General features: G+C 34.6%; 2 protein-coding genes across 2 annotated transcripts; one reads left to right on the forward strand and one right to left on the reverse strand.

Moving 5' to 3' along the window:
* The first annotated feature begins 12,957 nt into the window (after positions 1 to 12,957).
* LOC139891227 (altered inheritance of mitochondria protein 32) lies at positions 12,958 to 15,433 on the forward strand. Its single transcript, XM_071874175.1, has 5 exons — positions 12,958 to 13,340; positions 13,600 to 13,685; positions 13,765 to 14,070; positions 14,163 to 14,246; positions 14,707 to 15,433. Exons 1-5 carry the CDS (start codon positions 12,999 to 13,001, stop codon positions 15,143 to 15,145), a joined length of 1,257 nt encoding a protein of 418 aa, XP_071730276.1. The 5' UTR covers positions 12,958 to 12,998; the 3' UTR covers positions 15,146 to 15,433.
* A 568-nt stretch (positions 15,434 to 16,001) lies between these two features.
* On the reverse strand, positions 16,002 to 18,544 carry LOC139891228 (SEC14 cytosolic factor-like). The gene is made up of 11 exons (XM_071874176.1): positions 18,246 to 18,544; positions 18,130 to 18,158; positions 17,751 to 17,834; positions 17,616 to 17,669; positions 17,466 to 17,543; positions 17,318 to 17,371; positions 17,100 to 17,159; positions 16,930 to 17,025; positions 16,737 to 16,838; positions 16,577 to 16,657; positions 16,002 to 16,461 (listed from the first exon to the last, which is right to left on the reverse strand). The coding sequence occupies exons 1-11, from the start codon at positions 18,298 to 18,300 to the stop codon at positions 16,111 to 16,113; spliced, it is 1,044 nt and encodes a 347-aa protein (XP_071730277.1). The 5' UTR covers positions 18,301 to 18,544; the 3' UTR covers positions 16,002 to 16,110.
* Positions 18,545 to 18,768: the final 224 nt, after the last annotated feature.

Raw genomic sequence — 18,768 nt, forward strand, 5'->3', positions numbered from 1 at the left:
ACTTAAAATCAATTGAATTCAAAATATCTCTTATAAATTTATATTTGTAACGGAAATTCGGTTTTTACACCTGATCTTAATCCGTTTATAAATTGTTAACTTCAATTTATAAAATTCAAATAATTAAAAGTTTAAAGTTTTTATAATTTTATCGAAAATAAATAAAATAAAAACAAGTACATGAAAAATAAAAATTAAATAAATAAAAATTCACTCTATTTTTGTTATATACCCTTAAATCAACTAATTTTCAAACTTAAAACTTTGTTTCCTATCGTCTAGGTAGAGATTAATTTCGGTTGTCAAACCTATCATTATCCACGACAAAGATTTACAAGTTATATATTTTTACGGTTATTGATAAAAGAGTATATTTTTGCAATCTACTACAGACTTTTAGAATTTAACAAATATTCTGTACAATTTTTGAAAAATAAAAATTCAGTTGTGACACCTAACATTTTCATTTTCAAAGAAACAAGTTAAACTCAAGGCGTTTCACCTCAATTTAGTAGAAAGAATTTTTTTTTTTTTTTTATTTTGTTTTTCGTGGTTTACTATTTAAATGATATCTTAAAAATTTAACAATTAATTGCGTGCAATTTTGAACAACAATAATTCAGTTTTAACACTTTAACATTATCGTTTTCAATAAAAACAGGTTAAATTCAAGTTTAATCAATTTTAAATAGTAGACCTTTTTATAAAACTCACTGCAAACAAATATGAACCAAAATACACACAAAATAAAAAAATAAAAATAAAATATGCACATACATACAATCGACGAGAAAAAGAATTAGATAGTGAACCCACGTTGACTCGCTTCGTAGTCGAGTCGCGAAATTTCGCTTCCCATTGCCTCGTAGGCGTAACCTCGTGGGTTTAAGAGGTTTTCTTCTAAACATTTGAAAGGCCCTTCTCGGCATAAAGTTACGTACTCGAAATTAGAGTCCGTTTGGTTCTTTGGGCAATCTCCTGAGTGAGCTGGTTTTCCACATTTTTCACATTTACCCAATTGACGTGCCCGACGCCTTTTAGCGCATTTTGATTTGCCTTTTCCATAATTTTTCTCATTATAATCTTGTCTTTCTCCTTTTCTCGTCGCATCGCATCTTTTCTTAATATCTAACACCACATCTCTTGGTAAAATCTTATCGCATATTAAAATGAAGTGGTTGTAGATATATTGACCTCGCATCTTAAAAATAAACAATAAAAACAAACCAAAAGAAATTAAAAAGGTAGAATGGAGGGAGAAGACTAGTTCTTTAGGGTCTGCTAGGGAAAGACCAATCTAACCCCACTCTTAAAGATAAGAATAAAAATCGAGAATAGAGTTTAAAACCTTAGAGTTACCCTGAATTTATTTGTCCTTAGGGTAGAAGGTGGTTTCGTCTCTTTCCGTAGTATTGATTTCTTCAAAGTATAACTTGAGTCTGTGTCCGTTCACTTTGAAAGTTCCGCCGTCTTTACCATACAACTCTGCATATCCAGATGGAAAAACCTGTTTTATTATATATGGCCCATTCCATCGGGATCTAAGTTTACCAGGTGAAAACTTGAAACGTGATTGGAATACCAATACTTTATCCCCTTGCTCAAATTCTTTCTTTTTTAATCGTGCATCGTGCCATACTTTAGTTTTTTCTTTATATGTTTTAGAATTTTCGTAGGCTTGTAATCTTAATTCATCTAGTTCGTTAAGTTGTGATAACCTATTTTCTCCGGCTTGTACAAGGTCGTTATTACATTCTCTCATAGCCCAGTACGCCTTGTGTTCAACTTCAACAGGTAGATGACACGCTTTACCGTATACAAGTCTAAATGGCGTGGTACCTATTGGTGTTTTATACGCAGTCCTAAAAGCCCACAACGCGTCATCTAACTTGCGTTGCCAGATTTTTGGGTTGTTATTAACCGTCTTCTCAAGTATGCGTTTTAAGGCACGATTCGTGTTCTCCACTTGACCACTTGTTTGCGGGTGGTACGGAGTAGAGAAACGATGAGTTACACCATACTTCTTCAACACCTTTTCAAGAAGGTTGTTGGTAAAATGTGTTCCTCGGTCGGATATGAGTGCTTTTGGGATTCCAAAGCGTGAGAAGAGATTTTTCAAGAAGTTTACCACCACCCTAGCATCATTTGTAGGCAAAGCTTTTGCTTCAGCCCACTTGGATACATAGTCAACGGCTACTAGTATGTACTTGCACTTATGTGAACTTGGAAAGGGTCCCATGAAATCGATTCCCCAAATGTCAAAGATTTCACAAACTTGGATGCCGGTTTGAGGCATCTCATCCTTTTTCGTGATGTTACCCGTTCGTTGGCATGCGTTACAAGTCCGAACGAAATCATGGGCATCTTTAAAGATCGTGGGCCAATAAAAGCCTGATTCAAGGATTTTTCTTGCAGTGTGGTTTGGTCCGAAATGACCGCCGGTTGGCCCTTGATGGCAATGCTCAAGAATTTGTTGAGCTTCTTGTCCGTACACACAACGGCGAATTATTTGATCCGCACCAACACGAAATAGGTCTGGGTATTCCCAGAAATAAGATTTTAAATCCGCAAAAAATTTCTTCTTTTGCTGATAAGTAAGTCCTTTTTGTAGTATGCCTGAAGCAAGATAGTTTGCAAAATGGGCAAACCATGGGATTTCAGATTCTTTTTCAACCCTCATTAGAGATTCGTCAGGAAATGTGTCCTTGATGATTGTGTCATCAAGTTTATCTAATTCGGGGTTTTCAAGTCGGGATAAATGATCGGCAGCTAGATTCTCAGCTCCTTTCTTGTCACGTATCTCAATGTCAAATTCTTGAAGTAAAAGAACCCAACGTATGAGACGATGTTTTGCATCTAGTTTCGAGAATAAATACCTAAGTGCCGAATGGTCCGTGTAAACAATGGTCTTGGACAACACCAAATATGACCGAAATTTATCAAATGCATAAACAACCGCTAAGAGTTCTTTTTCCGTGGTGGTATAATTAATTTGGGCTCCCGTTAGAGTTTTACTTGCATAATAAATCGGAAGAAAATGATTATCGGGACGTTGTCCTAAAACAGCACCTAAAGCATAGTCGCTTACGTCGCACATTAGCTCAAATGGCATACTCCAATCTGGAGATACCATAATGGGAGCTTGTGTGAGTTTTGACTTAAGAATCGAGAATGCATTCTCGCAATTAGTGTCAAAGTCAAATGGAGCATCCTTTTCAAGAAGCTTCGTCAATGGGCGGGCGATTTTAGAAAAATCTTTGATAAATCGCCTATAGAATCCTGCGTGACCAAGAAAGCTTCTAATTGCTTTAACATTTGATGGTTTAGGTAGCTTAGAGATAACTTCAATTTTAGCTTTATCTACCTCTATTCCCGCACGAGATATTTTGTGACCAAGTACAATGCCCTCCTTCACCATGAAGTGGCATTTTTCCCAATTTAGGACCAAGTTTGCTTTCTCACATTGGATAAGCATACGTTCTAGATTGAAAAGACACGATTCAAAAGAGTCTCCAAACACGGAAAAGTCATCCATGAAGACTTCCATACAATCCTCTACCATATCATCAAAGATTGCCATCATGCACCTTTGAAAGGTTCCGGGTGCATTGCATAAACCAAACGGCATGCAGCGATAGGCAAAGGTACCGAAAGGACAAGTGAATGTGGTCTTTTCTTGGTCGTTGGGATCAATTGGAATTTGGAAGTAACCGGAGAAACCATCTAAAAAGCAATAATATTCTTTTCCCGCTAATCGTTCAAGCATTTGATCAATAAAAGGTAAAGGGAAATGATCCTTTCTAGTGGCATCATTTAGACGTCTGTAATCAATACAGACTCTCCAGCCGGTAACTGTTCTAGTTGGGACGAGTTCGTCCTTTTCATTTAATATAACGGTTGTACCCCCCTTTTTGGGTACTACTTGTACTGGACTAACCCATGGACTATCGGAGATGGGGTAGATTAACCCGGCGTCAAGAAGCTTGACGACCTCCTTTTTAACAACCTCTTTCATGTTGGGATTTAGCCTGCGTTGTCTTTGCACTACGGGTTTGTAGTCATTCTCAAGGAGGATTTTATGTGTACAATAAGACGGGTTTATTCCCGGAATGTCGGTTGTTTTCCAGGCTATAGCCTTTTTATGGGTTTTTAATACAGAAATTAGCTTATCCTTCTCATTATCTGAAAGATGTGAAGCAATAATTACTGGTAATTTATATGTACCTTCGAGATAGGCATACTCCAAGTGTTTGGGTAGCTCTTTAAGCTCTAGTATGGGTGGTTCTTCTAAGGAATTTTTTATACGAAATCTATCTTCATTTTTGATTTCCTCAAACGATTCCTCTTCCATGGGAATTTCTTCTATTATGGTCTCGTCATCCGTGACCACCTTCATCAACTCATCAAAATCTTTATCAATATTGAAGTATTCATTCTCACTTACCGGGGCTAACCCCGGGATATCAATTTCAAGTAGCTCCTTCAATTCATTCTCGACACAAAGATCTATAACATCAATTTGAAAACAAGAGTCATCGGTAGAAGTGGGTCTTTTCATGGCTTTGTCAATGTGACAAATTATTCTCTCGTTTCCCACACCTAGACTTAATTGTTCTTTTTGGACATTGATGATAGCATCTGCAGTATTTAGGAAAGGACGTCCTAAAATGATAGGAACTTTTGTGTCCTCTTGCATTTCTAGAATAACAAAGTCGACGGGAAAGATGAGTGAGCCAACTTTTACAAGTATATCCTCGGCTATACCTATTGGAGTATCAAATGATTGGTTTGCTAATCGAATACCCATTCGGGTTGGTTTTAAGTCTCCTAAGTCAAGTTTTAAATATAACGAGTAAGGCATTAAGTTAACACTTGCACCTAGGTCGGCTAGTGCATCGTACACTACCGAATCACCCATCATACATGGTATGATAAAACTACCAGGGTCTCCTAATTTTGGAGGTACATTTTGTTTCTTTAAGATGGCCGAACATTCCTCATGGAGGAATGTGGCAGAAACGTCGTGGTATTTACCCTTCGAGGATATGAGATCCTTTAAAAACTTCCCGTAATTGGGCATATCCCTAAGAACCTCCGCGAGTGGCATGTTAATGCTAATTTGCTTAATCATGTCCGCAAATTTCTCATACCGCCTTGCGAGTCTGTCTTTCTTTAATGCTTTCGGGTAAGGAATAGGTTCCTTATGCACCTTTACTGGTGGTTCTTCGCTTTTCTTTGGCATGACCTCAGGTGGATCATCTTTCTCTTGTTCTTTGTTATCTTGCTCATTTTCATCAACCGGTATTTGTAAAATAGAAGGATATAAAGGAACTTCCGGGGATTTTGTAGTCTCCGGTTTAGTAGTTAAACCACTTCTAGTAGTTATAGCATTTACATGCTCGTTCCTTGTTTGAGGGTTGTTGGGATTTACTTGAGTATTTGAGGGGAGAGTACCTGGTGGTCTCTCTGATAGTAACTGTGAGATCCTTCCAACATCTCTTTCTAAGTTTTGTATTGTAGCTTGTTGATTTCGGATTTGCTGAGTTTGGAGCTCTGCATTTTGCTCGTGCTTAACCATAAAATCTCTTAAGAGATCTTCTAAACCAGATTTCCTCTCAGGTTGAGGTTGCATAATTGCTAATGGTTGTGGTTGATTGAATGCTAGTGGTTGTGGTTGATTGAATGCTAGTGGTTGTGTGTGTTGGAAATTATTTTGATAATTTCGTTGAGGTTGATTTCGGTTATTATAACCTGGTGGCGGAATTCTTTGATTTTGATTTGGGAAATTCCGGTTATTTTGGTAACCTGGATTTCCTCCTTGATAGTTATTATTATTTGATCCTGAAGGTCCTCCTACTAGATAGCTGTTTATAGGAGGATATTTTCGGTTGTTTGCTTCTATAGCTGGAAAATCACTGAAGTTCATTTCACCTTTTCGTAAGTATCCTAAGAAATTTGCTTGTTCTTCCATTGTACTTTGATCACAATCTCTAGTAAGATGGGGACCTTGGCACAGTTCACATCCTACTCTGATAGCATGCATTTCCTTGGTTACTTTCTCGATTTGCCTTGCTTGATTTGCTATTTGAACTTTTAAAGAAGCAATTTCATCATTGCTTTCAATACTAGCAACATTTGATGATCTAGAAAATTCTATTTCTTGATGCCAATTATGAGAATGGGAAGCTAAATCAGCAATGATTGTGTGAGCGTCTTCAGGTGTTTTCTTCATGATCGAACCTCCGGCTGCAACATCTATATCTTTTCTAGTTGTCACATTGACTCCTTTATAGAATATTTGGACCTTTTGGAATGTATTCAACCCGTGTTGAGGACATATTCGAAGCATTTTATTGAATCGGGTCCAAGCTTCATAAAGAGTTTCATTAGGCTTTTGTTTAAAGTGATTTATGTCACTTTGTAATTTTGCTACTTTTGAAGCAGGAAAGAATTCTGACAAAAATTTATCCATCATATCATTCCAGTTTTCAATATAACCTTCTGGTAATGAGTCTAGCCAATCTCTTGCATCATCTTTTAAGGACCATGGAAAGATTTTTAAACATGCAACTTCATCGGTGACATCTTTGATTTTGAAAAGCTTGCAAATGCTTACAAACTTACGAAGATGCTCGTTAGCATCCTCATTTGGGGCTCCACCGAATTGACATGTATTAGTTACCATGTGTAAAAATTGACCTTTTATTTCAAAGCCATCACTCATCGTGGGTTGGATGATTGCGTGGCCTTGACCTTTTCTTGTGGCCTTCATTAATGCTTCCATCGTTTGATTTGTATCAGCCATTTCTTCTTCTTTTTTAATAATCGGCTCTATGATTGGTTGAATTATTGGTTCAGAGTCGGATTCTAAGAAAAGTGACTCTAAATTTTTAGCAAGAGATTCTACTTCTTGAGTTCTTAAGCGTTCGTGGAATCTTCTTTCGGGTTCAGGATGTGAAGGAGTTAATTCAGCGTTGGAGGAACGTAAGTTCATACATTAATTTCTATTATGAGATCACTTCACTAAAGGTTTATCTAGGGTTACCTATTTGTTTCTCTTTTTTTTTTTAGTGTTTTTCGGTGTTTTAAAATTACTAGTACTTCCTATTTCTTTTTGTTGTTTTTGTCCTTTATTAATTCTTTGAGATTCCGGATTAAGTTTAATGAGTTTAAGATTGAACGGATCATACAATTTGGGAAATTGTACAAAGAACTAAAGGATTTATTCAAAAACTTTGAACTTTCTTGGAAATAAATTTCCTCGAGAGGATCGAATAACATAAAAACAATGATAAAAACCTTTAAACAAACAGATTATCCTTCTGATTTTTGCCCACGTTTCGAATAGCCAAAAGATGCAGCAGAGGGGCAGGATCCTTCAAAGACCAATAAAATTGGTGATCCAACAACCCGGTCCACGTACAAATCCAACTATTACTACGAACCAGAAAAATTATCTATTTATTTACTGCCAACTCCCCGGCAGCGGCGCCAAAAAGTTGATGTGTACGATCGAGACCTTTATTTATGAACGGATTTGAGTTGTTTTGTTACACGAATTGAATTATTGTATATGTGGTATTTTATAGATTTTAGGTTGATTTCACACATATATATAGGCAACTAGTCCTATCCGTGTAGTTTAGTTTGTTGGTAAATCCGATTCGTTCTACAGGGAGATGGAGTGTTTAATGGTTTTTTTTTAGTCTTTGATGTCAAACTTAATTAAAGGAGGTTTTGGATTAGGCATTTATAGTAACAGTAAAAGAAAATAACTTAAACTAAATTACTAAATGAAATTACAAGATTACAAAAATTAACTTAAAAAGGGAATCTAATTGAAATTATACTAATTATGACGCGACAATTATATTACTAGATGGTAATTAGTAAAATAGTAATTTTTAATAAAACTATATGTTTAGAATTTTGTTTTAAGTAATTATTATATAAACTTATTTAAATTAACTAAATGATATTTTTAATAAAACTAATACAAATTAAAAGGAAATTAATTAATTAACTAATTGTAAACTAGTTACAATTTATAAACTTATAATAATTAATACTAATTTTAAGATTAAAACATTTATTAAGGTATTTTATAATAAGTAAAACTAATTAACTTAATTAAAATAACTAATAACCTAAATATATATAATTAAATAATTAAAACCCTAAATTTAACCCTAGCTGTACTGTAGCCGCGTCAGAACCTTACACGATTCGTGTGATGATACACGATTCGTGTATGTGTAAAAGTATGTGACAGATTACTGTTACGAAAAATAAATGTTTTTATGTATTTTTCTAATATTTTAAAATGGTAAATCGTAAATAATAATAATAATACTTTTATAAGAAATATAAATAAGATAAATGGGAGTGTTTACTTAATTGTGTCACCCCTAGGTCCATGGATTGTTTTAAGTTTTACGCCCTATTAAAATGTTCTAGTATCAAACTTTACATTTTTCTCTCGAATAAATATAAGGTTACAACTTAACTAAATAAAATCTAATTTTCATTGGATTCTTTTTAGAAAGCTACTATTCCCTAAGTATTTAAATTGAGACCTAGCCTAGTTTTGACCTTCGCCAATACCCAAATTATAACGGTTTCTCTTTTTATAATTTCACCTTCATATAATTTATTGATATCACCCAAACCACCGAAGTTTATTTCTAAATTGGTGTCAATAACTTATCCATAAATTCGTCTAGATCATTTTTAATGTTGAAGCTTAATTTAGGTAAATAAATATAACTTTCGTTATTTAAATTTACTAAATTAAGCGGCAAGGGTTAAATATCTAATTACATAAAAATGGTTCTTTTAACTAGGCTCAATATTAAAAATACTAAAGTTACATTTTAACTTTACTAATGGTAACAATCCATTTCACTAGGGGCTCTACATTTAAGCAAACACTAGGGAAATTTAGCTATCCATTACACTAAGGTAGACATAAAAATATAGATATGCAAACATAATAACAACGCTAATTTTAACAGAGTAAACTTACTAAAATATCTTCACTTGTATTAACTTCAAATGGTAGAAAAATTACAATAATAACACCCCTTTCACGCGTACAATAACACCCTTTATCACGAACAATACACCCTTAATATTACAACTATTTTTAACCTTGAACTAATAGAGTAATAAAAATTACAGAATAATAACTTGCGTATAATAATTGTATGAAAATATGTGTGTAATATTGTCCCCCCCTGTTGTCTCTGCATACTCCGTATTTAACATTGAGGATTAGTAGTAGGTGAACTCAACTGGCTTGATGGCTGTAGCACTAGAGAAAAAGAAGTAATTTTTAACTCCAAAAGCAGCCGCCCCTTATCTGATGAATGATTAAATTCGGCCTAACATTACACGATTCGTGTATCACTACACGATTCGTGTGAGAACAAATATTCTACACGTTTCGTGTAGACCTACACGATTCGTGTAAGATCAAATAACAGTTTTCTTCATTTTTCTTCTTCAGTTGTTCTTTGTTGATCCCGTGTTGACGTGTACAGATTTGGCACTTCTCATTTGAACTCTTTTCTTCTTTCATCTTGTACTTTCATTCGGATAAACGTTTCTTGATATAAATCTAGTTAAAACTATCGTTTTATCGTCGTTTCTTCTAACTTCACTCTTTTGTCGTTTTTCTCGTGAAATGCGCATTGAATGTCTTTGTAGATGATAAAAACCTATGAAATATAAGTGATATTGCGTTGAATAATATGTATGTTTAGAGCAATATCAGTAACAACCCAAACCAAACCACGAACAAACCCGCTTAAAATGTCACAAATTTTTTTTTTCACTGATCAGCTAATGGCGCGGCGCGCCAAAACAGTCTGTCCCATTTTTCCATTTTTGCGAAAAAGATCGGCCACTTCCCGACATAATTAGACAAAACGCTTTTAACCACATATTCAAACATGTAAAACTAACACGATTCAAACATAAAATAAGTTTTACAAAGCAGGGCCCACATCAGCCGTTTTACGAGTTTAATACATAACGAGAGTTTCGACCACCAAAAAGTTTAAATGCCAAACGACTCAACGAGCATGGTGTTTGGGGTTAAACTACCCAAGTCTCGGTCAAACTCCAAATAGCCAACACTTCCAAAAAGGCATCCCCTATCAACAGAGCGGGAACTCTACTCCAAAATAATGCCCTTACCCTTGTCCACAACCGAACCTATAAAAAGGTAAACAACGAGAGGGTAAGCAAAGCTTAGTGAATGCAATAATTATACATATACATATATAATATATCTACTTGCAAACACTTACACAATACCGTACACAAGCTAGCAATTTGACAACCATGCACAACATTATGCATATACCAATAACCGCAATTCACATTTGAGCTAGCAATAACAAAAGCATATAGTTCATAATTAAATATGCTAATACACAATTCATACAACCATGGTTAACCAATCGTAATAAGAATGGTACTCAAATTTCCCATCGGTGTTCATAATAACCGTTAGTGCACAACACATATATCACTAACCCTTGGACAACACGTATCCGTTTATAAAATCGTTAGTGTACAACACATATAACACTAAATCGGACAACACATATCCATTCATAAATCATTAGTGTACAACACATATAACACTAAATTGAACAACATATATCCGTCCTTAAAACCGTTAGTGTACAACGCATATATCACTAACTTGGACAACACATATCCATTTCTACAAGTAAACACATCATATACGCACATGTATACTTATTCCACTCACCTTACGCCTTTGGTGAATCAATAAACCAAGCTTGAATCTTCAAGGTAACGCACCTATTATAATGTACATATAATCAATCAACCATCCAAGTAGGTCAAACTCACAACACTCACCACTACTAGGTCATTTTGACCCATTTGGACACTTAACCCTAAAATTGGGTCATCTTCCGCCAAAACCCTAACATTAGCCAAGTTAGGTCTTAAAACACCTTTTAACACTAGGTTTATGTATTAATCACAAACATTTACTCACTTAGGTCCATTTTGACCCATTTGACCCATTTAAGGTCAACACGACCATTTCGGGTCATCCACTAACCCACGCAACACCCATTTACATAAATATTGGTGTTCTAGCAATTTACTAACTAATTAAGGTTTGTTAACAACAATTAATACTTGAAAAACCCTAGTTAGTCATCTTTGAGTCAACATAACCCTAATTCACCCAAAACACCCAATTTACTAACAAATGGGTCTTAGTGTTCATCACCTACTCAAACCCCAACTCTTAAACAATTAAAACAAGGAAGTTAGGTTTAGGAATTACCACAACTATCAAAACGTAGCAATTGAGGAGATGAACAACTTTAGTGCTTGCACTTTGACCCGATTCGAGCTTCTTCTTCCGTAATTTGAGCTCTCTCACTCTAGAATCTAACTCTCTCTCTAGAATTGATTGGAAGATGATAAGGTGGGTGAATATGGAGTAAATGACACTCCAAACAACTAATCCAAGCCTTAAAGTCGGACCTTAAGTGATTTTACCAAAATACCCTCAAAATATCTTATTTAAAAAAAAAAAGAATATGTCAGCCCGAAATGGCGCGGCACGCCATAAGGCCGCGCGGCGCGTTAAATGCCCAGTTCAGCTTCTTTTGCCTTTTAATTATATACAACGTAAACCCCACAACTTGAATCACTTATTCACACATATGTACTATGAAATATTTGGGTCTTACAACTCTCCCCTACTTAATTCGGAGCGCGTCCTCGCGATCCATGCCGCATGACAAGAGGGAAGATAAACCAACACGAATTCTTCGGGTTCCCAGTGGATTTGCAATTTTTAGTGTAAAATTTTTGGATTTTTTGACTTTGCTCTCGGTGGATTTTTTTTTTTGCCCCAAAACCTACATATTTTGCCCCAAAACCTTCAAATTTTGCCCAAAAATCTCAAAGTTTTACCCCAAACCTTCAAATTTTGCCCACAAATCTTCAAATTTTGCCCCAAAACCTCCATAATTTGTCTAAAAACCTCCATTTTTTTTCCCAAAACCTCCTTATTTTGAACAAAAAAATTACTACGGTTTTAATTTTTTTTTTTTTTACCCCGATGAAAAATAATCCTGGTACCACCACTGATTGAAGGGTCGGTTTTTCCTTCTTTTTATATCCACTTATTAGTGTTTTTTATATATATAATTTAGCCTTTAAAAAATTAACCAAATGAGCCAATAATACTTAACAGTCTTCTCATTAATCTTATAAGTTAATGTATGATATATAAAAATGAACTCTTATTAACGTAAATTTTCTAATACATATAAGAGATAGTACTGCTAAAAGATTATTCTTGTTAATAGGGAAAAAGTTATCATTCTTTTCGAGATCTCTTTATCAAAATGACTTATGACTTGTGGTAATTTGTGTAAAAAAGGAAGAGAAAAAACATTTTTTTTTTTTCTGTTGTACGCTTTGTTTGCTTATTTGGACCAATAGCAAAATACATAACCAAATGGGGAGGTGATATTTTCAAATTATATTTTGATAAAATACAATGGAGGGTATTTTTGAAAGATAACATAAATTATATTTGGGGAGGTGATATTTCCAAATTATATTTTTTGATAGAATACAGTGAAGGGTATTTTTGAAAGATAACATAAAATATGTCTGGATCTATCAAAATATAATTTGTAAATATCACCCCCCAAATAAGTTCTCACATACAAAATAGTATTATACTTACTTTTTATGGCTTTATGTTTATAGTATTTTTTATTTAAAATAAATAATTAGTTAATTATTACTCCGTACAGATACATCAGTTTCAATTTCAATTTCAATGTCAATGTCAATGTCAATAAAAAAAACATTATAACGTGATCTGACTAGTGGCATCCTTACTCAGCCAGTGAAGTGTGCAAACACCACAAAAACAACATACTTACCCCCTCCGATTTATTTCAAGCATTTCGTCGAACACTTTGATGGCAAGTAACAGAGACGAACAACTGACGTTCATTAACTCATCAATCTCATCTTCAGTGGGTGAGGGAGACAGTTCACAGATCGGTAGTGCTTCTGGAAGCTTCCAGAACGAAGGATTCCTCGGCGGCTTCGACGGTGGCGATGACGACTTCGGATTCTCGCGATCTGAGTTCCGGCAAAGTCTTGTTGTCGGAACTGTCAAATACTATGAACGCCACGTGTTTTTGTGCTACAAAAAACCCCAAGTTTGGCCTCCTCGTATCGAAGCCGCCGAGTTTGATCGGTTGCCGCGGCTGTTGTCCGCCGCCCTCGCTTCCCGGAAAAGTGACATGAAACGCCAGGTTGGTTTCTAGGTATTAATTTCACCAGTTTATGTAATTATATACAGTATATTTTTAGGGTTTTCTTATTTAAGATGTTAAAATTTGATGAATTTGTTAAAGTTTACTGCTTTATTAGTTATTAAGCTTTTCAAGATTGTATGTATGTTTATGCTGCATTTTTTGTTAATGTTGTGACTTATGAGACTTTATTTTCAAGAAATTAATTTACAGAATCGGTTAGTGATGACTGTTTATTTGTTTGATCTGGTTTTTCAAGACTCGTCTGACTATATGTGAGGGACACGATGGGACTGAGACGTCAAATGGAGATGTTTTAATCTTTCCTGATATGATTAGATACAGGTGATTGTATGAAATGATCAATGTATTACTTGTTATTGTAATGACGTGTGATGGGTGATTGAGTCGTCGTTAAATGCAGGAGATTGACGCACTTTGACGTTGACACGTTTGTGGAAGAAGTTCTTGTAAAAGATGGTGAATGGTTGCCTGGGAGTCCTGAACCTTTAAGGGGGTCGTATATTTTTGTATGTGCTCATGGTGCACGGGATAAAAGATGTGGCGTTTGTGGTCCTGCACTTGTTTCTAGATTTAAAGATGAAATAGAGTTGCGTGGTCATCAGAGTAAAGTCTCTGTTCGCCCGTGCTCACATATTGGGGGCCACAAGTACGCGGGAAATGTTATTGTATTTGGATCCAACAATCAAGGGAAAGTGACGGGTCATTGGTAAGGACTAAGGAAAATGCATACATGTGATATGTTGATTTTTGTTACTCAATTTAAAATGTGGTTTTTGTTACGTGTTGTGATTTTCACAGGTATGGGTATGTTATGCCTGATGATGTACCCACGTTACTTGAACAACACATCGAAAAAGGTGTTATTGTAGACTGGCTTTGGAGGTAATTATGTCCTATTTTAATCATGTAATGAGCTGCAGTTAGGTATTGTTAGACTTATTGAGATTATATTACCGGTATGTTTGTAGCTAAATATCTTTTTACATTACTAAGTGTTAATTTGATGGCTATATCTGATGTTGAAAACGTGCACGTAACTGAAATTGAGTATCAAAAGAGAGCAATTAATGGGTAGCGTAAACAAAACCGTGGACAATGGACAAAGAAAATGTGATAGCCATGTGAAGCTAGATATATCTGGATCAAAGTTTAAAAACTTTTTCTAGTCGGGTAGAGAGAGATATACAAAGTGATGTATTCCATGTGAAAGACTGAATGTTTATCTATCTAATGATTACATCTTAGATATCTCACTATTTTACCTAAATTACAAGCTACATTCGACTTTAAAAATGGGAAATTGGTGGAATACATTTTTGAGTTTTTTTTTTTTTTTCTTCAGGGGACAAATGGGTCTATCAGAAGAAGACCAAATGAAAGCTCAAGAGCAACGGGTTTTAGAAAATGGCGGTGGCAGCATGGAAAGAAACATACAAGACACAACAGTCGCAGTACACGCAGATGGATCAAAAGTGGCGCCAGGTGGCGGTTGTTGCCAGGGAAATGGTAGTTCGGCTTGTTGTGGCAATTCTGACCCGTCTGAAAATGCAGTTGATTTTAATCTCGGTTCAATGCTTTCTGGTGAAAAGAGAAACGGAAGCAAGAATCATCAAATTTCAATAAACGTTGGTAACAAAGGAGGTTCTACACCACACAAAGTGTGCACTATGCCAACATGGCTCGAAACGTGGGAGAGTGAAGATGTGTATGCAGCTCTTGCTCTTATTGGTGCTGCAGTCTCGGTTGCAGTTGCTTATAACTGTTACAGACAATTGGGGTGATGGCATTTTGGTAATTCTATGGTAGGTATAGCCTATAGGAGTGTATTTTTTACATATCAATGTTGGTTGATAGGTTTAATATGAATGCTATGAGTTTGAAAGATAACATAGTGTTCTGGAATCAGTTATTCTGTTCCTGATTCCTCTCTTAGTTTGTGCTCCAGTGCTGCTGGACTTGCAATTTCAAATAAAATCTGCCTTGCTTTGCATTGTATGTATTTTAAGCTTCACATTTGTACCATATATATGAACTATATCAGCTACTTTTATTGTTGCCAATTCAACTTGTTCGCTTATAAATTACTGTTGTAATAATTTGATTTAATAATAGTTATTTTTTACTTTGATTATTGTTGAATAGGTGTATTTTGGGCAACCCATATTGACACATACCTAAAATTGCATTATTGACCCGTCCCTACGAGTATATATTTGACCCATTATACCCATATTGACACATACCTACAATTGCATTATTGACCCGTCCCTACGAGGATATATTTGACCCATTATTACCCTTACTTACAGTTACATATTTGACCCGTTACCCTGCCTAACCGGATAACTACTGTTTTTCCTAACCGGATACCTAACAAGTGTAAAGGACTAAAGGTAAACTTTTGTCAACAGAAACATTAGTCAAGGTCAACTATTGAAGTCATCTTTAAAATCAACTATGGAACTTAAGTAAACAACAGACATTTTCTTTGAAGATTACATACATACATTTGCTATGAAGATGATAACAGTTGATACTTTATTGTAAATTACTCATCAGCGGCTATATTCGACTTTGAGGTCAAAATTACTACTTTTTCGTTTTGTTTTCTGGGGAACGTGTGGCCAGTCACGATCATTGAAGAAAAAATAATAATATTACAATATGAAGTTACAAAAATATCCGAATAATTATCATATTACAAGACAAAATAAGTAAATTCCATGTATGAACATGAAATCCGCATTTATGCCTTTGTTTCCATTTTTTGATGTTCATCACCATTTGTCTTGATATCATCTTGTGCATCACTAAATCCATTTTGTTCCTCAATCTTATGAAACTCTTTTTTAATAGTTTGGGCAATCTTACGGTCTCTTTGGTCAGGTTCAGGAAAACCCACATGAAATGATCCTTGCTTGATTGGGGCCCGCGGCTTTATGCCTGCAGCTTGCTGGTTGATGTAATTATAAAGTTGCTGATGAAACTCATGATCAAATGAGAAGCAACAATCATCACCAGTTGAGGTTCTATTCAGACGAGACGATCCAGATCCTTGTCTTCTACAAAAATGGGGTAGAGATTCATAATCCATTATCTGCCCGTTTCAAATCAATGTAGATCTTGTTAGAACAGATGTATGAGTTTGATAACATGGTGATTGGGAATGGGTATCAAACCCATACCCTCAAATGTAAAACTTGTAATATTACCTTCAATAAGTCATCTTTACCGCAACCTGAAAGTACTTGAACTTTCTTTCGAGTTCTTTCTTGCAGGAGCGGCTTCACAACCTGCAAAGATTCAAACTTTCAGACGTGCGACAACAACCCAGCATCTTTCATATCTGTAAGTTGAAGAAAAAAGGTGTACCTTCCAGCATGCTGAAAATACATACGGGGCGTTGACAATATAATAAGTATCTGTTTTCTCTGGGTAGTTCAAGTCATCAATACTAGATATAACTGTCAAAAGCTGCAACATTTTAGCAGACAAATTTGATATTAGTTACACACATTTATAAAGGTTTATTAGATAGTCAAGTTCATTAGTACAAGAATAGTACCTTAATTTGGTTAAGATGTGAAAGTTTGAGCCCGGTCATATCAAGAACCTTAACACAGGTACTTATAGGTCGTTCAAACTTTATTGTCGCAGATGGCTACATCGAAAGAAGAGTCAGCCTATTTTTCATAGATATGCAGTCGAAATTGTTATATTATGGTATGAACTTACCAATACTACACGGTCTCTGTATTCATTTATCTGGATGTGCGATTGAACATAGTAATGAATCTATAAAACACCGATAACACCAGGAAACGTACTAATTAATTTAAATAATTTATAAAATAATAAACTTACTTTAGTAGATCCTAACATCAAGATCATATAAACATTCTTTGTAGGTATTAAATAAAAACCAGGCAAACAAAAGGGCAGGATATGCTTACAGATGCTTTGTCATATGTGCTAAGCCCTACACCAATAGCAATAACAGGTCTCCCCTGTATAAATTAAAATAAAAAATTAACCATTAGTTGATATCACATTTGTTTTTATAAATTTATCAGATCATAATTATGATATCGAAAATCATACATCTTTAGTGTAACCAGACATCCCTATAAGCTGCGAGTCACGAACCGACCTATAAAACTCAGCAGGAATGATTGGTTTCTGCATATATAAGCAGTAAGTCAAGAATGTTGATTAAATTACATTATGTGAATTCCTACAAACAAAACTCACCGATAATATTTTATCGATCTCATTTTCAATCCTCCAATTTAGGCAATCAATAAGCTGAAAAGATGAGATTCATTAGCAGGCAACTAATGTGATAACAAGTTTAAAATTTCAACCTAAATGAGTTTAATTTCACACCATTGTATAGGCTTTCGATACGTTTCCATCTCGTGCTTTAAGGAACCTGATCACAGCCTCAGTTGGATAGCCTTGATGCAAATTCTATAAATATAACAATCAAAATAACCAATTTAGCAGGACTTATGAACACTCATCATACAACATTATGAATATGAAATCCATGTAAACAAAGATAAGACATTTGGTCAAAACCTAATATCCTTAACATTGATTCATAATTTGGTGAGTCATAAAAATGGTATCTTTAATGAAATTAACCAAATGCTGACTTCAGATTTGAACTTAATGATGCAGATCAAGATAAAAGGTTGAAAATTTAAAAAGGGGATCACAAATTAAACAACAAATAAAATAAATAAAGACTGTAGATCATAACCTCAAATTTGATCTTGAGTGATTCTTCAGCTGCAACATCAAAATCAAAATTGAATATAAATCACATAATTATATTTATAATTTCAAATTATAAATAAAGTAAAAAAATAGACTTACTTGATTCAAGTAAACTCTGGAATTGCTTGATCATATCTTGAGTTATGATCCCCATTTTTTAATGGGGTGATTAGATTTGATGTTAAGAATAAAAACCCAAATATAAAAATTAAAACTTGGATAAATTTGGTGTACCCTTCATTAATGATGATCAACCCACCTCTACCTGCATGAGAGAGGTTATAAAGATGGTGATGATGTGGTATGACAAATGAAGAGCAGAGAAGTGTAGCTAGACATGCATTTTCACATATATGAGATACATACAGATAGCTAGATTTATGTATTTATTTATGGAATAAATGGCGGAAAAAATTAAGCTTTTATAAAGTAGAAAATGCTTTAATCGTCTCTTCAAATCTTGAATTATAGGAGTATATTTTTGCATTTTCAATTTTAATATTCTTACTACTAAAATTAAAATTAAAATTAAAATCAAAATTTGTCCGCCTTAATGATAGTTATTTTTTGTCTTAGTTTCTGGATAACATGGATTAAGTCAAACAAAATTACTCCGTATTTG

Source organism: Rutidosis leptorrhynchoides, chromosome 2, assembly GCF_046630445.1.
Source record: "Rutidosis leptorrhynchoides isolate AG116_Rl617_1_P2 chromosome 2, CSIRO_AGI_Rlap_v1, whole genome shotgun sequence".
In the NCBI taxonomy this organism is placed as follows: Eukaryota; Viridiplantae; Streptophyta; class Magnoliopsida; order Asterales; family Asteraceae; genus Rutidosis; species Rutidosis leptorrhynchoides.